The following is a 25,815-nucleotide window of genomic DNA, read 5'->3' on the forward strand; positions in this document are numbered from 1 at the left end:
AGCAGGAGGTTTCCATGTTTGACCTGATGCAATGAAACTTCATGGGGTCTGGAGTCAATGTTAAGGGTTCCCACCACTTCTGCTGAGTCTGTCCTGCCGATGGGGCATGACATACCCAGGGATGGTGATGATGGTGTCTGGGACATTGTTTGTAAGGTATGATTCTGTGAGGATGACTATGTCAGGCTGCTGCTTGACTAGCCTGTGAGACAGCTCTCCCTATTTTGGTCCAAGCCCCCAGATGTTAGTAAGGAGGGCTTTGCAGGGTCAGCAGGGCTGAGTTTGCTGTTGTCATTTCCAGTGCCTAGGTCGATGCCGGGCAGTCTGTCCAGTTTCATTCCTTTTAGACTTTTTGGCAGTTTGATACAACTGAGTGTCTTGCCATTTCAGAGGGCATTTAAGAGTCAACCACATTGCTGTGGGTCTGGAGTCACATGTAGGCCAGACCAGGTAAGGACAGCTGATTTCCTTCCCTAAAGGGGATCAGTGAATCAGATGGGTTTTTCTTTGAATTGACATGGTCATCATTAGGCTTTTAATTCCAGATTTTTATTGAATTCCAATTCCACCATCTGCCAGGTCCAGAGCATTACCCTGGGTCTCCGGATCACCAGTCCAGTGACAAGTCCACTACATCACCACCTCCCCTTCTACTGCACCTCTTTAATATTGTACTTTGTGTAATTTTTAATTCAAAATGTTTTGTAGTGTACTTCTACAAATATAAAGAATAAAGTATATTTTGCATAAAAAAAGCACATAAACGGTAAAAAATAGAAGGTTGTACTTATCCAGTGGGGTGAAGTCAAATGAGAAGAGGCTGATGTGGAGCATAAACACTGGTATAGGTCAGTTTGGTTGAAAGGTGAGTTTCTGTGCTTTACATTCAATGTAAATAAGTGACTAGATGTGCGAGCAGATGCTTGGTTGAGTACTGCTGGTAAGAAACGGTGTTCCTGGTGGGGAGTTGCACTAGCAGAGAGTACTGGGGAGGAGCAGTTAGCGTCACTCTCCACCCAAAGCCCCTGGTTGGGTAATTGGCCCTTGGAGGTTCCATTTAGCTTTAGTTAGCTTCTAACCGGTAATTCTACAAGTTTGTAGTGGAGCCTCACCCATTGTAGCACTGGGCATAGAATCAGTGCTTCTGGCATGTTAACTGTTCCCCCTGAGCTGTATCCCGTGTAGTAAGCTTGAAGTCAGAGCCAGGCCTCACAAATTCTCTCCCAAGATCTCTGTCCACATCAGCTGAGCCCTCCATTAAAAAACCCTTCAGCCAATCTGCCTTTATACTCCACTTACTTTTCATTGTCTTGACGGCCACTTTGAGAATATAATCATCCTGGTTCAACTGTCCTTCCATCACCGAGCCAAACTCCCCTGACAAAATAAATAAGTCTTTATGTCAATGTACCAGCAATTACATTGTTAAAACAGGTGATGGGCATTGGCCCACACATACATAGGTGCATGGCCTGACCAGATTAGCCACCAATAGATCCAGGCAGCAGGCAATTCAGGGGGTCATCCGACCCGACTGTCTGCCCCTCTTCTGTGGTTATGTTCGCAGCCAGCTGCCCTTGGAGAGGGAGCACACGGTGTCTGCCGGCACAATCAAGGCTTTCTGCGCCCAGTGGGCACCCCAGGGCTGTGGTGCTTTATTGACCCCCTTAATCACATTTTGATTTGAATTTTGTAAGTTTCCTTTAAAACTTTGTCTTTCTTTTTGCAGCGCCCCTTTAAGGGGCTGCCTTTTAATCCTTGATTTGTTCATTTGTTTTAATTGATTTACTCAAAAGCGAACACAGGGGTACAGCTGTAACACTTGACAGGTCGGGGGAAGGGACTGGGAGTCTGTCACTCTGTTGAGCTGGCTGAAGAATCAGCCTGCTTGAGACTAGCTTCAGACTCATCCTTCATTTATGTACAATTATTGGAGTTAACATACATTAAAGTGAAAGAGATCAAAGCAGGCAACATGTTCTACTTTCCATAAAGACACTAGCCCGGTCTCTACAAATGAGCCTAATTCCAATCTCAATCCTAATCCCAATCTCAATCCCACTCCCAATCTCAATCCTAATCTCAGTCCCAGTTTTAGACACAATCTCAATCCCAATTCGAAATCCAATCCCAAAATTAATCTTGCTCATAATTCCAATTTCAATCCCAATCTTCATCTTTCCCAATCTTAATGATAATAAATTGCAATCGCAATCCCTACTTCAAACGCAATGCTCATCTCTAAATCAATTCTAAACCTGTTCCAAATTCCAACCCAAAACTCAATCCCAATATCAACCCTAAAGACTAGTTGAAGACATGTCACTTAACTCCTAAAAGGAGTGAGAATTGGGGATTATAAGAGCTGGGAGTCTAAAATGAGGAAAAGCACTGATGGGGATACTGAGGTGTTGGATGTGCTGCATGTTATGAAAGGAATTTTGTCTGCAGAACAAATTTCAGGACAGGGTTTCATGGAGGAGCTGGTTTCAGGATTAGGCATATTGATGAAAAGCTTTAAATTGGGAGATTAAACACTGCTATGAATAACTCAGGGGTAAAATGGCAGCCTGTTCGATGGAATGGGGTAGTTGGAGCAGGAAGGTCATGTGATAAAGCCTCCAAGAATATAGCCAACTAGAGTTGGCAACTCTACCAGTTGTAGAGATCAGGTTCAGTTCTGACCATCAGAAACAGTGCATTGGGTTAATAAGGGATTTAGTTGTATTCCCTGTACCCCTTCTATACCCAACTAGTGCCCAGTTCAAAGCTTTTGGCATCCCTAATTCACAAGTCCAAATATGATTACACAGTTTAAACTTCTCGCTGGCCCAAGCTGGGAAGATGGAAGAGTCGCCTGACACTATCTGATGGAGTCTCTCACCTCTTTGCTCACATTGCTGTCCTCATTAAACTTCACTATGATCCAAAGCAACTAATTAGAAACAGTGGCATCATTTAGAAGGTGGGGGTAAAAGACCCCATGGTATTTCTCCTTAAATGCTCATTAAAGGTTTATTCCCCTTCACTTTTTTTTTTAACACCTCCAAGAGATCCATAAGTTAACGGTAACCATTCCACAATCACTGCAAAAGACATTGTTAAAAGCCTGGACCCAAAATTGACTCTTCTGCACATTCATGGTTGGGGATATGCCACCACTAAGCAGCAGGTTTACCCCAGCAACCAAGCTCATGTCCTTACCTTCTCCTAGAGTCTTGCCCAGTGCCAACTTATGTCGGTCAATCATCACGTCCCGGAGCTTCTCCTTGAGGTCATCACTGATTCCCAGAGTGTTCACTGGGAGGGAGGAAATAAAACACCAAGAATTAACAAAGCCTCTGAAGTTCAGTCAGAAAGCTGAGCTGGTCATTGTGCCAGTCTACAATAAGGATAGGGGAGACAGTGGTGTAGTGGTAATGTCACTGGACTAGTAATCCAGAGGCCCAGGCTAACATTCTTGGGCAATTCCATAATCTAGAATTGAAAAGCTAGTCTCAGTAATGGTGACCATGAAACCATTGCTGATTGTTGTAAAAACCCATCATTAATATCCTTTAGGGAAGGAAATCTGCTATGCTTACCTTGTCTGACCTACATGTGACTCCAGATCCACAGCCATGTGGTTGATTCTTAAATGCCTTCTGACATGGCCTAGCAAGCCACTCAGTTCAAGGGCAATTAGGGATGGGCAACAAACGCTGGCCTTGCCTGTGATGCCCACATCCCATAGAAGAATAAATTTAAGGAAGTAAAGTGCCAATGTGAGCAGAATCGAGTTGATCAACAGTTACAACCTTACTCATACTTTAGTTCAGGGCATGAAATACCAGAACCAAGGCATATACTATCAGGAAAGATTGAAAAGGTTCTCTAGAAAAGAGAAGATTGAGAAGTAACCTAATATTGGCCTTTAAAATGATGATAGGGGAGATGATTGCACTTACAGGTGGAGACCCTAACTAGGGACCACGAGTATCAGGTGTCACTAATAAATCTAATAAGGAATTCAGAAGGAACTTTTTTTAATGCAGCAAGTGACTAGAAAGCGGAACGTGCTACGCCAGGGAGTAGTTGAGGCAAATAACAAAGATGCATTTAAACTAGAGTTGCTGACCCTTCAGGGTTGCCCTGGAGACTCCTAGACTTGAAAATTAATCTCCTGGATACTCTGTGAGAAACACAGGAGAAAAACCATCTAGGAATGCAAAAGTTTTTTTCAATTTTTGATGGGTGTAATTGTTACAAAAGTACTGGAGATAGGGAGAAAAGTGATGTTTGACAGTGCAGTTGGAGGCAGGAAATCATGTGATGCAACCTTTAGAAAGGTTGTTCGAGACTTTAAGATGAATCTGGATTAGGACATGAGAGAGGATGGACCAGAAGGATATGCTGATGGGGTAAATAGTGGGTGGATAGTCATGTACAGGATCAACACTAGCATAGAGCAGTTGGGCTGAATGGCCTGTCCCTGTGCTGGAAATGCAACACAATACCAATGTCATTTCTCTTAATAGTATCTGCTCTGAAAATGGAGAGGCTTGAAATCCACCCAGGCTCCCAGGTAAGAAGGACCATGCTCTCACTCATTGTATATCCCAATTGTTTGCAAGCTGAACTCTATTAAGTTAACAATGGAGCTGCAGTCATTCTTGATTGTAGGAGAGGGCCCAGAGCCTCTGGTCAAACTCAGGATACCAGGATTACTATTTACTGAGATAAAAACAAAAAACAAAAAACTGCGGATGCTGGAAATCCAAAACAGAAACAGAATTACCTGGAAAAACTCAGCAGGTCAGGCAGCATCGGCGGAGAAGAAAAGAGTTGACGTTTCGAGTCCTCATGACCCTTCGACAGAACAGAGTGTTCCACTAAGGGTTGCCAACTCTCCAGCATTACACTCAAGTCTCCAGGAATTGAACCTTAACCTCCTGTACACTACAGGGAGCAACACCCAGGAGAAAAACCAGAGGGCATTAAAATAAATTGTGAGCCTCTTATCTTTGAACACTTTTGATTATTAGCTATTGGACATGCGAAAACAATAAAGTTATGAAGAGGCTGTTCTCTTTCCAATTGGCTTTGGAAAGCAGAACAAGGACAACATGTCAGGTGATCAACCAATGGTAGGAGTTTGCAGGCTGGGTGGTTGGAGATAGGATGTCATTGTGATGAAATCTCCATGAATATTTTCAGAGTTGGCAAACCTCATCCCCCCAGGAGTACCTGTGACATACATGTGACAAAAAAAACTGAGGCATTCTTTTTATTTTCTGGCCTAAAGTGGAGATTCCGCAACGTGGACTTATTGTAGGGACCACCCGGGGTCCCCAGTACCACCCACAGCCTCCAGCACCAGCCAAGGATGCCAATGATGGCCCCAGTATCAACCAGGGTCCCCATGCAGCAACCCTCGCTGCAGCTTGATTTGAAGGCCTGTTTTTTTTAGTATCAGTTTTCCAAACGCTCTGTGCATCAGGCTTTAGATGTCTAGAAATACAAACATAAGACAAGCTCTTCAGTTTAAATAAATCAAATCCTGTTCACTGAGTGGCTCCTCAGAGAACCATTATGGGAGATGGGAAGGGTCAAAAGTCAAAGTGCAACCAAGGCCACCCAAAAGCCTATCAACAGATTCTGAAATGCTTACACGTTGAGACTTGGAAAATGAGTGTTCAGTTATGTAAGTATAGCAGTATCCATTGCATAAACAAACAGAAACATTTCCAGTGTCTGCCTCCTGTTTGGTTTTGGGATTCTGTGCTTAATTTTGATTGCGTCTGGTTCATTTCTAGAAGTTACCAGGAGCTCCATTCCCACCAGAGATTCCCAGATGGTGGAATGAGCCTGGGAAAATTACGGTGGAGAATTCGGCTGATTCTATTTTGGGTTTATTATTTCCTGGAGGCTGATTTTGGTTCTGACTGAAAGTACAAGGAACAGTAGGAACAGTTACTCCTTATCTATGTTGTTAAAACACCTCATAATTGCCAACATCTGTGTTAAATTTCCCCCCCTAACTTTTTCAACTCTGAGAACAAGCCAAGCTCCTGGCATCTTTGCACCTTACGAGATGGTAACACTGGCCCTCTAGTGGCAACCCACTGCAATTGTGGACTTGGTCCTGAAGCAAAAACCCTGTGCTCTTCCACTTTGTTGTTGGGAGAGAGAAGCACCTTTTTGGGTGACGTGGGGGTTGGGCTTATGTGGAGCATTGTAGGATGCTGTCTGGCAAGGCTGAAGATTTCCAGCTATTACTGAGTAGTACAGAGATGTGTAACATGCTTCTATTGTAGGCAATATGGATTTCAAAACCAACTAAAGACTTGAATTTATGTAGCAACTCTCACAATCTCAGGATGTCCCAAAGTGCTTTAAAGCCAATTAAGTATTTTTTGAATAAGTCTCCATGGTAATGTAGGCAATGCAGCAGCAAATTTATGCACAGTAAGAGCCCACAAACAGCAATCTGATAATTACCAGACAATCTGTTTTTTAAAAATTCTTTCACAGGATGTGGGCATCACTGGTTAGGCCACCATTTGTTGGCTTTCCCTAATTGCCCTTGAGGTGGTGTTGGTTGACAGAATCATATTGGCCAGGGAGAACTCCCCTGATCTTTATAATACATATATTTATCTGCCCCACCGCCATTAGATCATACGAACATATGAGCTAGAGCAGAAGTAAGCCATTTGGCCCCTCAAACCTATTCCGCCATTCAATAGGACCATGGGTGATCTGCTTGTGTTTTGAATTCCACGTTCCCACCAGATCAATGGGTAGCACCACTGCTTGTATACATGCACATAGAAAACAACCAACACCAGATCAATGGGTAGCACCACTGCTTGTATACATGCACATAGAAAACACCCAACACCAGATCAATGGGTAGCACCACTGCTTGTATACATGCACATAGAAAACAACCAACACCAGATCAATGGGTAGCACCACTGCTTGTATACATGCACATAGAAAACAACCAACTTCAGTTGCCAGCCAATACTGCATTCATTGATCTCAAATAAAGCAGAAACTGGGACAAAGCAATGGACCCCTGAGACTCAAAGAAGGAAATGGAATGACCAGCCTTGATTCCTGATCCCAATCATTATTCAACAACCTCTATCAGAACAGGGCAGCCAATTGGCACATTTAGGCGAGGATTTCTGCTCCCGAGTCAGGTAGTGGGAATCAGGAAATCTCCCGGCTTGGCACAGCCGCCTTGAGAAAAAACGCCCTGGATCTGCATTTGGTGGTGAATGGGTGCAGGAAGGAGTCAGACCGGCCATCCCCATACACAGATCGGAGGTGGCCACAGGGGCTGCCAAGATTCTCTGGGACATTGTCGCACTTGTTTTCTGTTCGCATCCCCTCACACTGCCCCCCGCTCCCCATGCTCACACCTGTAATCTCAAGCCAACCAATCCCATACTCCCTATGGCAACTTAGTGTCAACTTATGACCCCTCACCCATCCTTCTGGCCCTTATAGTCCCTATGTCAGCTTAGTGTTAACTCATGCCAACCATGACACCCCATCTTTGCCCTTACACCTGCCATGCCAACTCAGTATCCAGCTTGGGGAGGCCTCAGGTGCCTTGCTGAGATGAATTTTTAAAAAGCTCTATCTATTACACAGCTCCCTATATAAAAAGCCCCAGTCAAAAAAGCCCATTCAATACATTGAAATCGCCACAAGCGCTTAATCCCTTATCAAAGCATAGCCCCACATCAAAGACAACCAATCCTTAAAACATCTTTGAGCTGTCAAACAAAATGTGAACTTACAACTTATAACTTGATAGTGTGACAGTTCTACAGATCTTATCCATCCTTCAAGAGCATTTACAACTTCCCTTAAGATTCATAACTTCCACACTGCGGGATCAGGCCCTTGATTCAGTGGAAATGTGGTTTCCACGTAGGAGCCAAGACCCATCCCTGTCCCCCCTGCACCCCGGACACCCCAGTTAAAATAGTATGTCAGATTTGGGGCCAGGAAGGACTTCTAGGTCATGGTGCAGCCTCCCATTTTGGCAGGTCCCTGGAATCACCATGATTCTGCAAACATCCAGGCCAAAATTTACAGCACAGAATCAGGCCGTGCATGTCAATTGGTCTGTCCCAGTGTTTATGCTCCCCATGGGTCTTTTCCCACCCCTTTTCATGTAACCCTATCAACATATCACAGGTTATACAATGGTTACAGCACAGAAAGAGGCCATTTTGCTAGTCAGGTCTGTGTTGGCTCTCTGAAGGAGCAATTTACCTAGTGCCAACTAGCCACTGCCCTGCACAATCTTCCTTTTCAGATAATGATTTAATTCCCTCTTAAATGCCTCAATGACCCTATCGCCACTGCACACTCAGGTAGCGCATTCCAGTTCCTAACCACTTGCACATGAAAAGGTTTTTCTTCATTGATTCTTTTGTCTATTACTTTAAATCCATGCCTTCTTGTTCCTGATCCTTTCACCTGTAGGAACAGCTTTTTTTACATTTGTTCATGGGATGTGGGCATCGGTGGCTAGGCCAACATTTGCCTTTCAGAAGGTGAATGAGAAATGCCTTCTTGAACCGCTGCAGTTGATGTGATGTAGGTACACCTACAGTGCTGTTAGGGAGGGAGTTCCAGGGTTTGGACCCAGCGACAGTGAAGGAACGGCGATATATTTCCAAGTCAGGATGGTGAGTAGCTTGGAGGGGAACTTGTAGGAGGTGGTGTTCCCATGCATCTGTTGCCCCTGTCCATCTAGGTGGTAGAGGTCACAGGTTTGTGAGGTGCTGTCGAAGGAACCTTGGTGAGTTGCTGCAGGGCATCTTGTATATGGTACAGACTGCTGCCACTGTGCGTCAGTGGTGGAGGGAGTGAATGTTTATGGATAGGGTGCCAATGAAGTGGGCTGCTTTGTCCTGGATGGTGTTGAGCTTCTTGAGTGTTATTGGAGCTGCACTCATGGAGAGTATTCCATTACTGGAATACTCCTGACTTGTGTCTTGTAGATGGTGGACAGGCTCTGGGGAGTCAGGTGGTGAGTTACCCTCTGCAGAATTTCCGGCCTCTGACCTGCTCTTGTAAACACAATATTTATATGGCTAATCCAGTTCAGTTTCTGGTAAATGGTAACCCCCCACAATGTTGATAGTTGGGGATTCAGCAATGGTAATGCCGTTGAATATCAAGGGGAGCTTTTCCCTATCGACTCTGAGCAGACTCCTCATGATTCTGAATACCTCTACCAAATCTCCTCTCAACCTTCTCTTCCCTAAGGAAAACATTCCTGGACTCTCCTTTCTTAGTAACTGAGGTTCCTCATTCCAAGAACCAATTTTGTGAATCTTTTCTGCACCCAAATATCCTTCAATTCCTTTAGCACTCGTGTTTATCTAGCTTCCCTTTAAATTTATCTACGCCATTCACCTTATCTACTCCATGCATTAATCCATATCGTGGCCACTCTCTAAGAATCTTATATCCTAGTACTGGACTCCTCCACAAATGGAAGTACCATCTTATTGGTTAATCAAGGACCGTGCACTCCAAAGTTCTAATAAACTGCCCCCAAGTGCAAGATGCCTCCAACACTGGGTCTCAGAAACTTGAATCCTGGAGTCTCCTGGAGTTAAGGACCTATTCTCCTGCACACTGCTGCTAGTGAAACTCAGGAGAAAAATCATTGGTGGATTAAAAAAGTGTTTTTTAAAATATACTTTGAACGTTTTGGTTTCTTAGTTATATAAGCTTGGAACGAAGGAAAAAAGGAAGTTTGACAGGGCAGGGCAGTTGAAGGCAGGCGGTCATGTGATAAAATCTCCAGGATTTGGTCCAATTGGATTGGCAACCCTGAATACAAAAGCAAGGTGGAATTAGATACACTGAGGCAGCTAAAGTGTCAACACAAGGACCCTATCTCTTGGAGTTTGCAGCCTGTTTTATTGTGGGTGTGGGGGTGATTGGGGATGAAAGACAATGTTTCAGCTCATTTCTTTGTAAAACATAAAATATATTTAGCACTTGGCCTGTGTCCTGGGTCTGTAGCTGAATTGGATTTTCCTGAATTGTCGCCAGCCTCTCCTGCCAATGCGTGGATTTGGCAGAGGACAATCCTGTCTCAGTTTCCTGTGCTGCTCTCATTCATTCCAGGCCCACTTACAAGAACCAAACCCTTGACTTCTCAGTCCAAGGAGCACTGTGGTTCTAGTTGTTCGGATGTGAGCCAAAATTTTAAAATAAAAATCACAGACACTTTACCACACCCATTAAACTCTCCACCCAGTCCAAAGCATAGATGTGCTTCAGTCAGCATCAATTCCACTGCCTGGCTAGGCTCATCTGCATTTTGCATGATGAATCTTTAAAGTTCTAATCCACGTGTTCAAATCCTTTCACAGCCTCAAACTTTCCTATCTCTGTAACCTCCTCCAACTCTACAACAACCCTTATCCCTGTAACATCATCCCACTCTACAATCCTCCCTATCTGTGTTAGCTCCTCCAGCCCTACAACCTCCCAATCTCTGGAACCGCCTCCAGCTTCACCATCCTCCCTATCTCGTAACCTTAGCCAGCCCTTATACACCTCCCAATCTCTGTAAGCTTCTGCAGCCCCTATACCCCTCCTTATTTCTGTAACTTTCTCTAGCCACACAACCTTCCCCAGCCCCTACAACTCCCTCTATCTCTGTAACCTTTCCCAGACCCTACAACCCTCCATATATTTGTAACCCCCTCAAGCCATACAACCCTCCCTATCTCTGTAACCTCCTCCAGTCCCTACAACCCTCCCTATCTCTGTAACCTCCTCAAGCCATACAACCCTCCCTATCTCTGTAACCTCCTCCAGCCCCTAGAGCCCTCCCTATCTCTGTAACCTCCTCAAGCCATACAACCCTCCCTATCTCTGTAACCTCCTCCAGTCCCTACAACCCTCCCTATCTCTGTAACCTCCTCAAGACCCTACAACCCTCCCTATCTCTGTAATCTCCTCCAGTCCCTACAACTCTCCCTATCTCTGTAACCTCCTCCAGTCGTACAATTCTCCCTATCTCTGTAACCTCCTCCAGCTGTACAATCCTCCCTATCTCTGTAACCTCCTCCAGCCCTTACAATCCTCCCTATCTCTGTAATCTCCTCCAGCTGTACAACCCTCCCTATCTCTGTAACCTCCTCCAGCCATACAACCCTCCCTATCTCTGTAACCTCCTCCAGCCATACAACCCTCCCTATCTCTGTAACCTCCTCCAGCTGTACAACCCTCCCTATCTCTGTAACCTCCTCCAGCCCCTACAACCCTCCCTATCTCTGTAACCTCCTCCAGCCCCTACAACCCTCCCTATCTCTGTAACCTCCTCCAGCTGTACAACCCTCCCTATCTCTGTAACCTCCTCCAGCTGTACAACCCTGCCTATCTCTGTAACCTCTTCCAGCCGTACAACCCTCCCTATCTCTGTAACCTCCTCCAGCCGTACAACCCTCCCTATCTCTGTAACCCCCTCCAGCCCCTACAACCCTCCTTATCTCTGTAACCCTCTCCAGCCCCTACAATCCTCCCTATCTCTGTAACCTTCTCCAGCCATACAACCCTCCCTATCTCTGTAACCTCCTCCAGCTGTACAATTCTCCCTATCTCTGTAACCTCCTCCAGTCGTACAATTTTCCCTATCTCTGTAACCTCCTCCAGCCATACAACCCTCCCTATCTCTGTAACCTCCTCCAGCCCCTACAACCCTCCCTATCTCTGTAACCTCCTCCAGCCCCTACAACCCTCCATATCTCTGTAACCTCCTCCAGCCCCTACAATCCTCCCTATCTCTGTAACCTTCTCCAGCCATACAACCCTCCCTATCTCTGTAACCTCCTCCAGCCGTACAATTCTCCCTATCTCTGTAACCTCCTCCAGTCGTACAATTCTCCCTATCTCTGTAACCTCCTCTGGCCCCTACAACCCTCCCTATCTCTGTAACCTCCTCCAGCCATACAACCCTCCCTATCTCTGTAACCTCCTCCAGCCCCTACAACCCTCCCTATCTCTGTAACCTCCTCCAGCCCCTACAACCCTCCCTATCTCTGTAACCTTCTCCAGCCCCTACAACCCTCCCTATCTCTGTAACCTTCTCCAGCCCCTACAATCCTCCCTATCTCTGTAACTTCTTCCAGCCATACACCCCTCCCTATCTCTGTAACCTCCTCCAGCCGTACAACCCTCCCTATCTCTGTAACCTCCTCCAGCTGTACAACCCTCCCTATCTCTGTAACCTCCTCCAGCTGTACATCTCTCCGAGGTCTCTGGTCACAGGGATTGGAAGAGGAGATGTGGATTTTCCAGCCAAACTTAACCCCGTCGCTCCCAATTTTTAAACAATTAATTTGATTTATATAGCGCCTTTAACTTAGAAAAAGATTGCAATCTGCTTCACAGGAGCGTAATCAGATAAAAATTGATACCAATCTCCTAATACCAAGAGATATTAGGAAAACCTAGTGAAAGAAGGAGGTTTAAGGAGAAGAGAGACAGAGAGATTGAGTAGTGGAGAAGTTTAGGAAGCTTATTCCAGAGCTTCATGATGAAAGATCATCATTGACCTGAAATGCTAACTCTGTTTCTCTTCACTGACTTGCTGAGAGTTTCCAGAGTTTTCTGTTTTTATTTCAGATTCCTGGTATCTGCAGTATTTTGCTTTTATGTAAGTTAACATACCAGGAAATTATTCAGATGGGGACTGAGAACTAGGTTAAAATATTGGTTATTGAATCTTTTTCTTTTCGATTGGTACTTATCAATAAAAATCAGCACCATAATATCTGGTCAAATCATCACTTAGAGAAAGTAATTTCATTTTCAGAGAAGAACATTCTTTAAACATTGTGCACTTCTGAAATAACTTTCCCTTCATTGCTTCTCAGACTGTGGGCACTGCTAGCAAGATCCATTTATTGCCCATCCCTAGCTGCCTAAGGAGAAAGTACCGAGCCTTCTCCTCGATTGAAATTTGATAGAGCTGAGTGGTTTGCTAGGCCAGAGGGCAGTTGAGAGCCAACCACCTCACTGAAGGACTAGAATCACCATTTGGCCAGACTAGATAAAGATAACAGGCTTCCCTCCCTGAAGGGCCTCAGTGAACAAGTTGGGCCTTTATGATAATTCAAACTTTGTAAAACACTGGTTCGACCTCAAATGGTGTCCAATTCAGGCACCACACTTTAGGAAGAATGTGAAGGCTTCAGAGAGGGTGCAGGAAAGGTTTCTCAGAGATTAGTTTCAGGGATGAGGGGCTTCAGTTACATGAATAGGTTGGCGGGGTTAGGGTTGTTCTCAATCGAAAGGAGAAGGCTGAGAGGAAATTTGATAGATGCATTCAAAAGCATGAGGGATCCCAATGGAGAAAGAGATTTGGCAGAAGGGCCGCAAAGGTGCAAGAGTTTAAGGCGAAGGACAAAAGAAGCAAAAGCAAAATGAAGAAAAATTTGTTTACACAGCAAGTGGAATGCACTGCCTCCGAGTGCGGCGGAGGCAGATTCAATCTGGAATGCACTGCCTCCGAGTGCGGCGGAGGCAGATTCAATCTGGAATGCACTGCCTCCGAGTGCGGCGGAGGCAGATTCAATCTGGAATGCACTGCCTCCGAGTGCGGCGGAGGCAGATTCAATCTGGAATGCACTGCCTCCGAGTGCGGCGGAGGCAGATTCAATCTGGAATGCACTGCCTCCGAGTGCGGCGGAGGCAGATTCAATCTGGAATGCACTGCCTCCGAGTGCGGCGGAGGCAGATTCAATCTGGAATGCACTGCCTCCGAGTGCGGCGGAGGCAGATTCAATCTGGAATGCACTGCCTCCGAGTGCGGCGGAGGCAGATTCAATCTGGAATGCACTGCCTCCGAGTGCGGCGGAGGCAGATTCAATCTGGAATGCACTGCCTCCGAGTGCGGTGGAGGCAGATTCAATCATGGCTTTCAAAATGGAATTGGATAAACATCTGAAGGGGAAAGAAATGTACGGTTCCAGTGAAATGGTGGAGGGATTGGGACTAGCTGAGTTGTTCTTGCAGGGAGCCAGCATGGACACAATGGGCAGAATAGCCTCTTTCTTTGCTGTAACCATTCAATAATTCTATGAACAGTTCCATCATCCCTTTTAGCACAATTTCGGGATTTTAAACATTAATTCCAATTACTATGGTGGAATTCAAACTCTCATTCTGCAGAGAATTAGCCCAGGGCTGTGTCTTACTGCTCCAGTAACGTAACTACCACCCTACTGTGCCCAGTATAGGTACTCACATATACTAGGAGCTAGTTTCTCCCGGCATATATTCACACCCTTTCCCCATCTTCATGTTTGCAGGCTTCTTTTCAAAGGCAAAATTCAAAAAATAGATAAATCAGACTTTTTAAAAATCTGTTTTTATGTTTTTGAAAATGACCACATGCCCATTGGGCTTGTCATTGCCAATGATCTCTATTTGTCCCTTTTCAATTCCTTGGAAGCAAAAAAAGGATGTTCCAGACCAAAACTGATATAATTTAAGGAAATTTCTGCTTGAAATGTGCTTCATTTGGTTTGATTTTTTTAATGCCCTTATACTTATGCCATAAAAATGTTTTCAAAGGAACAGGCTTCAGTGAATATAAATCCCTCAAAACAAAATGCCCAAAAAATTGCAATAAAAGACCAGGAGAATGTGTCCAAAACTCTGGTCATGGTTTCAACGGCAGCTCTGAGCAAAGCCTAACGGCACAAAACTCACACATCACTTTCTGTACCTTGCAGGGAGTCCGGTGCTTTTGGGGCAGAGGAGGAAGAGCAATCAATAACAAAAAAACAAGATTTGGACATACCTTCTGCCCAAAAGTTCATGATCTTTTAAGTCATGTGATTGATTGGGAATGATGTCAGATTGTGGGCATCTCTGGGCACAAGCACAGAGGAAACTCAAGGCCACTTTCCAAAGAAAAGGTGACTCAATGTTTGGTGATACCATAAAAAACATCACAACCTACACAAGTTCAGCATCTCCATAACCAACCCCAGTGCAGCAAGGGGCTGAGAAGGATTACCAAAGAAACCAGTGTATTGGGCTTTACTTTGACCCTCTGAGCCTCTTGATGAAATCAGTAGCACCTGAGTAGAGCCATGACTCCCTCCCTTTGCTCAGTTTGTTCCTCTTTCTCCCCAGAGTCAATAGATCATGGGTTCAGGTTCTGCTCCAGATACATGAGCAGTCTCTCCAGGCAGACACTCCAGTGGAGTTCTAAGGGAGTGCTGCGCTGACAGGGATGACTTTTGAATGAGATTGTTACAACACAGAAGGAGGCCATTTGGCCCATCATGTCTGTACAGACTCTCCATAATTGAGCAATTTACTTAATGCCGTTCTCCTGCCCTCTCCCTGTAACCCTGCACATTCTTCATTTAATTCCCTTTTGAATGCTTCAGTTAAACTTGCCTTCACCACACTGTCAGGTACTGCATTCCATACCTGTACCAATCAGTGTCAAACCAAAGGCTGAGCTGCTCTCTCAAGTGGATGTAAGAGATGTTTTGGTACTACTTTGAAGGCGGAAAGGGGAGCTCTGGCCAAAAGGAATCCTTCAAGCAACATCACTAAAGTAGATTATCCGGACATGATTATATTAGAGTTTGTAGAGTTTACTGTGCACAAATTGTTTGCTGCATTTCCTACATCCTAACAGTGACCAAAATTCAAAATTACTTCAAGGGCAGGATATTGAGTTTGGTGAGCGAGGGGCGGGGCCTGCTCGCTGACGCGTATAATGACGAGGGAAGACATCAGGCAGAACTCCTGATGTGATGTCACCCCAAGTCATTTAAACTTTCAGGTCAGTGGGGCTGCAGCCAAATCAGCTGTGCACCCGCCGACCTGTCAACGGCCAATTGAGGCCATTCAAAGACGAACTGAAGTAGTTAATGGACCTGCCCGTCCAACCTTAAAGTTAGCAGGCAGGCCGGGGGCCCTGGTGGGCTTCGGAAAAAGAATGAAACCTCATCCACAGGCGGGATGAGGTTTCGTGTAGGTTTTTAAAAATTTAATTGAAGTCAAATTAAAAATGATGGACATGTCCCTGAGGGGACATATCAGGGAAGTTTTATTTGTCTATATTTCCCATTTTTAAATTTGGTGCCGATCTCCCTGAGGCAGCACTTAGCCTCAGGGAGGTGAGCGTGCTCTTTTGTGCGCATGCGTGAAAGAGCTCACTCTCAGCTGAGGGAATCCCCCCGGCCCACACAGGGCACACATAGCGCTTCCTGGCGGACGTCCTTAATTGGCCCACCCACTTAAAATGGCGACGCACCCCCGATCGGAGGCGCACCTGTACACACCCGCTCCTGAACTTCCCCCGGGAGACAATTCTTCCCCAATTGCTGTTAAGCGCTTTGGGCTGTCTGGAAGTCAAGAAAGGTGCAATAGAAATGAAAGTGTTCTTTCTTTTAACCATAAACACTTTTAAATGGCTTGTGGCAGAATCCAAAACAGAGGTCACTCATCGACATTCGAAGGCTGACCACATATGTCAGACTCAACTGTTAATTTACTGGAGAAGGTGGGGAGGAACAATTGAAAAAAACATTTTTAGAGCTTGCAATGTAACAAAGAATATGGGCAAAAAAGAAAAAAACTCCCAGCAAATCATTTATTTTTAGCCCTAGCTTAGCATTAATGTTTGTTTATTGGCTTCTAGTCCTGGGGTGAACCAGCCAGGGGAAAGAATCCAAGGTCACGCCATGTGTTGGAATGTTTGAATTCCCTGAGACTCTGGTAAATGAGCTAAATGATGCATTAATTCCAGACACACTAACAACAAACATCAGGCTGTGGCTTTTATAAGAAAACTTGCAGGAGAAAAGAATCTCCACCATCAGATCAGGAAGCCTGCAATTATGCCCCAAGCGATATAGACCTTCAGTGCTCTCTCGAGAACTCCAGTACAGTGTGAGCGGAGGTGTGGAAAATGCTTATAAATGTAGATTTTACAGATTAGCATTTGCAGCATGGAAACACATGGCTAAGAAAAGAACAAGGCCATTCAGCACCTCGAGCAGGTCCCACCATCCAACTAGATCATGGCTGATCTTAACTCCATCCCTTAACACCCTGAGCTAACAAAAATGTTTGTTAGTTAAGTTTATTAAGGATGTATTGATCTCAAATGGCATCTTCAGTTGAGTCTCAGCCTTTATTCAAGGTGAGTTCCAGAGTTCTATTCCCCTTTGTGTGAAGATGTACCTCCTGCCATCACCCCTGAACAACTATCTCTAACTGGTTGTGTCCCTATGTTTTAGACTCACCCCCGTCCGCACAGAGGAAAATGTTTCACTCTATCAACCCAACTAAATCCTTTAATCATCTTAAACTCCTCCATTTGATCACTGCACAAGTCTATACATTCAAGGGAATGCAAACTTAACCTATGTTGTACTGTACTTGCAGATCAGGAATTCATGACTTGGTACCCAATATGGAGTCCACTTGTATAAGGTTCTGCATTGGGAGCTCTGCAATCAAAATCAACCCCCAACGTTTGCTTGAACTGTGAGAGGGGCCAATAACAGACTGTGCCCTTCTAAACTTGGGTCTGGAAAAGCAACTTTATGTGAAGCACTGCTCTCAACGAAAGAAGACAATTGATTCGGTAATTTGTTCTGACGTTTTAGTTGAAGTATAAATATTCATCAGGACACCTACCCTGCTGTGAAATGTTTGATATCTACCTGAAAAAAGACAAGGCTTCAGTTTAATGTCTCATCTGAGAGACAGAAACTCCAGCAGTGCATTCATTAAGCTGTCTACTGAAGTATTAGCTTAGATTATGGACTCAAGTGAAATCTTCCTACCAAAATGCATCACTTCACACTTCTCTCCATTAAATTTCATCTATCACATTTCTGTCCATTCCAAAACGTTCTGGCTCAGAGGGGCACATGCTACACCTTGAGCCATAGGTAACACATGCGGCAAAATGTTATAAAGGACAGTCCCTCAAACTGGCACAATGTGATTCTACCTGTGATCCTGTCACATATATGCAGTGATAATGATAATGACCTTCTGCCCAGACGCCTTCACTGCAGGCAGCCTCCTCGTTACTTCCTGGTTCACTGTTACAACTTCTGCTCTAGCGTGCAAGGTACAGACTGTACCCAACCAGCCCATGCATGCAAAACAGTGTCCAACATTAGATGTGATTCCACAATTGGACATCATTTTCTAAATAATCCTCAATGTGCTAAGAATTATACTGACAGCCAATTTAAGAATTTCATTTGGGCTCATAATATGGTGCATTTATATGTACTGGAAGCTACATATATTAACCCTGTTCTTTGAAGACAGAAAGAACTTATACATACACTGTGCCTGTTTCAGCTAAACAAAATAAGTGACAGCCATTCACTGAGTCATTCCTCAGGGCAATGCCTTGACCAATCAGCGTCCAGCTGCCTGGTTTAAATTTCAAACAATGCTTGGCAGTTAACTGTCAGTCACCATCAGTAGTGCATTCTCCATGGCAAATCCACTTGCCAAACAATCAGCACTCTCTTCACATACAGTATAAATTGGTGGTTTCCCCTTATATTGGTATTCTTGTGAGTGTCCTGATGAGTTCAAATTGAAAAACTTTGACATGTCTCTTTTTTCAGCAACATCTGAGCAGGCATGTTTAAAGGTTGGGTCCATGGTAACTCTCCTGACTTTGCATACCTGGTCCAAAAATGGGTCGAGGTTAATGCATAATCTCTGATAATCATTTATCATTATCATTGTGATAATGTAAAATATCCCACACTGGACTTCTCCCCAGTATCCTGCCCAATAGTTAACTCTTAACCAACATCACTAATAAAACAGAACATCAAACCATAGAATGGTTACAGCACCAAAGGGGCCATTTGGACCATAGAATCCACACAGGCTCTGTGCAAGAACAGCTCAGTTAATCCTACTCTCTACCCTTACCCCATAGCCCTATAGCTTTTTTCATCTTAAGGTGTTTATCTAATTCCCCTTGAAAGCCACAATTGAATCTGCCTCAATCACACTCTCAGGTAGTGCATTCCAGATCCCAATCACTTGCTGCGTAAAAAAAAATTCATGTTGGCTTTGGATCTTTTGCCTTTCACCTTAAATTGGTGCATTCCAGTTCCCAACCCTTCCACCGATGGGAACGGTTTCTCCCTATTTACTCTGTCTCGACCCTCATGATTTTGAAAACCTCCATCAAATATCCTCTCAATCTTCTCTTCCCCAAGGAGAAAAATCCCAACTTCTCCAACCTATCTACATAACTCAGCATGCGAACATATGAATTAGGAACAGGAGTAAGCCATTTGGCCCCTCAAGCCTTCTCCACCATTCAATAAGATCATGGCTGATCTGTTTGTGTTTCAAGTTCCACATTCCCATCTACCCATAATAACCTTTGATTCCCTTGCCTTACAAGAATCTATCTACCTCTGCCTTACAAATGTTCAATGACCCCACCTCCACCACCTTCGGAGGCAGAGTGTTCCAAAGTCACACAACCCTCAGAGAAAAAAATTCTCCTCATCTCTGTCCTGAAAGGGTGACTCCTAACTTTAAAACAGTGCCCCCTAGTTCTGGACTCACCGACAAGAGGAAACATCCTTTTGACATCCACCTTGTCAATACCGTTCAGTATCTTATATACTTCAATCAAATCACCCCTCACTCTTCTAAACTCCAGTGGAAACAAGCCCAGTTTGTCCAGCCTATCCTCACAAGACAACCCGCTCATTCCAGGTATCAATCTAGTAAACCTCCTCAAATTTACATCCTTCCCTAAATAAGGAGACTAAAACTGAACAGAGTATTCAAGATATGGTCTCACTGGTTTCCTGTAGTTCCTCATTCATGGAACGAGTCTTGTGAATCTTTTCTGGCCCCTCATACCTCCATGCCAACTCATGCACCCCACCCAACCCCACAGCTTCTGATTCTCTTATGTCAAGTCAATACCCAGCTAAATGCTCCCCCACCCACACCCATGCTCCCTCATAGCCCCAATGTCACCTCCATAGCCACTCTTTCATTCACCCCTCCCAACATCATCCCACCCTGACACCTTCATACCCCCCCTCCCAACCTCACCCCATCCTGACACCTTCATTCCTCCACTCCCAACATCACCCCATCCTGACACCTTCATTCCCCCCCTCCCAACATCACCCCATCCTGACACCTTCATTACCCCCCTCCCAATCTCACCCCATCCTGACACCTTCATTCCCCCCTCCCAACCTCACCCCATCCTGACACCTTCATTCCACCCCTCCCAACATCACCCCATCCTGACACCTTCATTCCACCCCTCCCAACATCACCCCATCCTGACACCTTCATACCCCCCTCCCAACATCACCCCATCCTGACACCTTCATTCCACCCCTCCCAACATCACCCCATCCTGACACCTTCATTACCCCCTCCCAACATCACCCCATCCTGACACCTTCATACCCCCCTCCCAACATCACCCCATCCTGACACCTTCATTCCCCCCCTCCCAACATCACCCCATCCTGACACCTTCATTCCACCCCTCCCAACATCACCCCATCCTGACACCTTCATTACCCCCCTCCCAACATCACCCCATCCTGACACCTTTCATTACCCCCCTCCCAACAGCTCACCCCATCCTGACACCTTCATTACCACCCCTCCCAACATCACCCCATCCTGACACCTTCATTACCCCCTCCCAACATCACCCCATCCTGACACCTTCATTCCACCCCTCCCAACCTCACCCCATCCGACACCTTCATCTACCCCCTCCCAACATCACCCCATCCTGACACCTTCATTCCCCCCTCCCAACATCACCCCATCCTGACACCTTCATACCCCCCTCCCAACATCACCCCATCCTGACACCTTCATTCCACCCCTCCCAACATCACCCCATCCTGACACCTTCATTCCCCCCTCCCAACCTCACCCCATCCTGACACCTTCATACCCCCCTCCCAACATCACCCCATCCTGACACCTTCATTCCACCCCTCCCAACATCACCCCATCCTGACACCTTCATTACCCCCCTCCCAACATCACCCCATCCTGACACCTTCATACCCCCCCTCCCAACCTCACCCCATCCTGACACCTTCATTCCCCCCCTCCCAACATCACCCCATCCTGACACCTTCATTACCCCCTCCCAACATCACCCCATCCTGACACCTTCATTACCCCCCTCCCAACATCACCCCAGCCTGACACCTTCATTCCCCCCTCCCAACATCACCCCATCCTGACACCTCTCCTTCTCCCAGTCTATCCTCAACCTTCCTCTCCTATCCCCCGGTACATCTTCCGCTCCCAAACACAGCTGGACTTTCCTCTCCAACCCTTCAACCATCATCTGTTGTGAGCAGACCCTTAACGGTGACTCTCCACCTTCTGTGAGCTGCTTTGCAGCAGAGCCATGTCCATGAGAATCCACCCAGCAGAGCCATGGACATTCCTCCAGTGTTGGTGTCAGGCTCCAGCATCTTCTGCTCCATCGATGTCTGCGATGTGAGCAATGACCGGGTGGTAACTCCTGACTTCTGCACATCATACTTGTCAACAGCTGTTCTGCACCAGTGTGCATTCACGCTGATGTGGCTGGACAATCTAGCAGGGTGGGGGTGCGGGTGGGTGCAGTGGGGGATGATTCTGGTGACCTGGCCTTATAATGATATGCAGATGTATTACAATGAGGTTCCTGACGTCCGATGGCTTTGAATGCAGCCCCCCATCGACAGGCTGAGCGCAAGATCGCAAACTGGTTTTGTGACGTCGTGAAACCGATTTTTGGCCTTCTTACCATATTGCCTGCTCACACCACCAAACACGCCCATGCCAGCGGGCACGAGTAAATCCACCCAAAGGCTCATTTTCTGGTGATGCCATTATGTGGGAAGTAGTGCCCTCTGTAATCAAACTGATCTGGGCCTCTGAGTCAGAAGATTTACATCGAATCGGACCAATCTGGCTTAAAGTCTTTATGAATAAATACTGTGGCTACAAAAGCAGGTCAGAGGCTGGGAATCCTATGGTGAGTAACTCACCTCCTGACTCCCAAAGACTGTCATCATCTACAAGGAGTTTGATGGAATACTCTCCATTTGCCTGGAAGAGTGCTGCTTCAAGAACAGTCAAGAAGCTCAAAATCATCCAGGACAAAGGAGCCGCTTAACCAGCACCCCATCCACCACTTAACCAGCACCCCATCCACCACTTAACCAGCACCCCATCCACCATTTAACCAGCACCCCATCCACCACTTAACCAGCACCCCATCCACCACTTAACCAGCACCCCATCCACCACTTAATCAGCACCCCATCCACCACTTAACCAGCACCCCATCCACCACTTAACCAGCACCCCATCCACCATTTAACCAGCACCCCATCCACCACTTAACCAGCACCCCATCCACCACTTAACCAGCACCCCATCCACCACTTAATCAGCACCCCATCCACCACTTAACCAGCACCCCATCCACCACTTAATCAGCACCCCATCCACCACTTAACCAGCACCGCATCCACCACTTAATCAGCACCCCATCCACCACTTAATCAGCACCCCATCCACCACTTAATCAGCACCCCATCCACCACTTAACCAGCACCCCATCCACCACTTAACCAGCACCCCATCCACCACTTAACCAGCACCCCATCCACCACTTAATCAGCACCCCATCCACCATTTAACCAGCACCCCATCCACCATTTAACCAGCACCCCATCCACCACTTAACCAGCACCCCATCCACCACTTTGAACTGCCTGCACCTCATATGCAAAGTGGCAGTAGTCTGTACCATCTACAAGATGCATTGCAGCAACTCACCAAGGCTCCTTCGATAACATTTTACAAACCCGATGAGCTCTACCACCTAGAACAACAAGGGCAGCAGACTCATGGGAACACCACCTCCTATAGGTCCCCCTTCAAGTCACACACCATCCTGACTTAGCCACCTAACAGCTGTGGGAGTACCTACATCACAAGCACTGCAGTAGTTCAAAGTGGTTACTTACCATCATCTTCTCAAGATCAGCCTTGGTTCAGTAGATTGGACTCTCGCCTCTGAATCAGAAGGTTGTAGTTTTTTGATTCCTGTGCTACAATTTGAGCCTACAAATCAAGGCAAAGGGCTGGATTTTTGTGCAGCCAGGAAGACTCTGTGGACTTTTAAAAATGGTGGAATGCAAAAGACTCCCCCCACCCCCTGTTTCTGCCAGATCCCATTTTTGCCAGTAGGGGAAAGAAGTCAGAGCATGATTCACATAGGAGGGAAATCCAAGGTCAGCAAGGTCATTTGAACTTCGTGCTGAATTCAAACAGACCCCATTGTGGCTGTTGCAAGGGCTTTAACCCACAGTGAGAGAGTTACAATTTGATTTAGCAGATGTAAATGCACTTGAAGGGTAGACAGGTCTGTTAAGTGTCATAAGATGAAATTTTTTAAATCCCATGCTCTTTAAACTTTGAAAAAAAAAACAGGGTGAAGTGGGCACTGGGAATTTAAAAACCCTCTGTTGGTCTTCTTTTGATTAACAGGCCATCTAGTATAGGTTTGAAAAAAATCATTAGTATCTGGTCATGCAGTTTCAATGGACTTCTTAGTTGACATTTCGTGAAGGGCTTTTTAAAAAAAATTGCTTATGCGATGTAGGCATTGCTGGCAAGGCCAGCATTTATTGCCCATCACTAATTACCCTTGTTCAGGGTTCCTTTTTTGAAGAGTCAACCACATTGCTGTGGATCTGGAGTCACATGTAGGCCAGACCAGGTAAGGACAGCAGATTTCCTTCTCTAAAGGACATTAGTGAATCAGATGGGTTTTTATGACAACCGGCAATGATTTCATGGTCATCATCAGACTTTTAATTCCAGATTTTTATTGAATTCAAATTTCACCACCTGCCATGGTAGGATTCAAACCCCAGTCCCCAGAGCATTACCCTGAGTATCTGGAATACTAGTCCAGTGTCAATACCACTATGCCACCACCTTCCCAAATTATCATGTAATTATGAATGCCTGCCTGAGTTTCAAAAGCTACAATTATCTCAGCCGGGGTAGGGGGGTTCAGAGCTCACAGTTTGATTGACAATTTAAAGAGGTTGTTAAAGGATTAGCTGTCTTGATTCAGGTTTAAATAAAAGTTTATTTGTTTGCTGCTTCCAGGGTCAGTGGGCCAGACTCCATTCCCCTCTCGTAGCCAAAATTACATGTAACAAGGTATCTTTTACCGAGGTGGATCTGGTGAGTCACAAAATGTCTCGACTCGAGCTACCTGCATTGGTAGCAAAAATCTAGCCCTGGCACTCTAGTACAGTATTGAGGGAGTGCTGCACTGTCAGAGATGTCATCTTTCAGATGAGACATTAAATGGAAGCCCCATCTACCATTTCAGGTGGACATAAAAAAAGCTCATGGCACTATTTCAAAGAAGAGCAGGGGAATTCACCCTGGTGTTCTGGCCAATATTTATCCCTCAATCAACATCATAAAAACAGATTATCTGGTCATTATTGCATTGCTGTTTGTGGGAGCTTGCTGTGCTCAAACTGGCTGCTGTGTTTCCTTTATTACGACAGTGACTAAATTTAAAAAAATTTTAAGTGCTTCGAGACAACTGATGGTTGTGAAAGGTGTATAAATGCAAATCTTTCCTTTTTCAATTAAGTTAAGCAATAAATTATCACTTTGCCAGCAACACCTATATTCCTGCAGTGTCATGCATTAGGTTCTCGGTGGATGTCTGACTCATCTCCAACACTGCTACCAACAGCATGATGACCAGCACCGTGTTTTGGGAGATATTATTCTGTGCCTAGTCCTTTCTTCACCTGTTTCAGACTGACTGATATTAAAATAATGGCACATCAGTGCTAGCTCCCCTGGCCATGCCTGTCTCCAGTGCAGAATGAATGATGAAAGCCGTCTAATGTCAGCCACAGGGGCTAGATCCATAAAACAACTCACTCACATCTTTAATGGGCTGATAAAGGTATGCCATTTGAAGCTAGCAGATTTTAGCTCATTAAACACACATTGAGAGCGCTTTCCCGTGGTTTGGTATTACAGCAGGACATGTCTTAACCACACTGAACAGGGAAAGGAGAGGACATTTCCAGTTCTTTCTTCTTTATTCGTTCATGGGATGTGGGCATCGCTGGCTGGGCCAGCATTAAACGTCAGCTGGCAACATGGCTGGCATCAAACCCAAGATGACCAACCATCCCACATTTTCCGGAACCATCCTGTAATTTGGCCTTCCCGGGACGCGTTTTGTTCCCTATTTCTTCTTTGGCAGTAGACTTCGTATCTGCACACACAGTTTCGAGTTATGAGAGCTCTAGCACCTGAAAGGATAGGCAGCTGCTAGGTAACTCCCTACCCCCACCCTACTCCTCCAGGTTCTCCCTGTGCTAATGTGTCCCTTAAATTTTTCCACACAAGTTGGTCACCCGGTTAAACCACTAGGAAGAAATACAAACTTCAGACCATAGGGCAGAATTGTCCCAGATTTGCACAAAGTGCAGTAGCAGGCAGGAAAAAAGTGTAAAAAACACCCCCTCATCTCCATCTGGCCTCATTTCCTCTGGAGAATGCCTCCTCAGCTCTCATCAACTTGATGCCACTTGCACAAATCAACATGTGCCCCACCACACCCTTTCCCAATATTGCCCTTGCCCTCTTGCAGCCTCTTCCCTTGCCTGAGGCCACTTCTCCCCCTTCCTCAAGCAAGCCCTA

At 45.6% G+C, this 25,815-nt stretch overlaps 1 protein-coding gene across 3 annotated transcripts in view; it reads right to left on the reverse strand.

Annotated features, from left to right (window-relative positions):
- The window catches only part of LOC121272645 (tyrosine-protein kinase receptor UFO), a 254,311-nt gene that overhangs the window by 45,903 nt on the left and 182,593 nt on the right, over positions 1 to 25,815 (reverse strand). For all 3 annotated transcript variants that reach the window (XM_041179342.1, XM_041179341.1, XM_041179340.1), the window contains 2 exons: positions 3,205 to 3,300; positions 1,300 to 1,377 (listed from right to left, as the gene is read on the reverse strand). In XM_041179342.1, the coding sequence (XP_041035276.1) occupies positions 1,300 to 1,377; positions 3,205 to 3,300 (174 nt within the window). The remainder of the gene's footprint in view (positions 1 to 1,299; positions 1,378 to 3,204; positions 3,301 to 25,815) is intronic.

Source organism: Carcharodon carcharias, chromosome 34 (genome assembly GCF_017639515.1).
Source record: "Carcharodon carcharias isolate sCarCar2 chromosome 34, sCarCar2.pri, whole genome shotgun sequence".
NCBI classification, from domain to species: Eukaryota; Metazoa; Chordata; class Chondrichthyes; order Lamniformes; family Lamnidae; genus Carcharodon; species Carcharodon carcharias.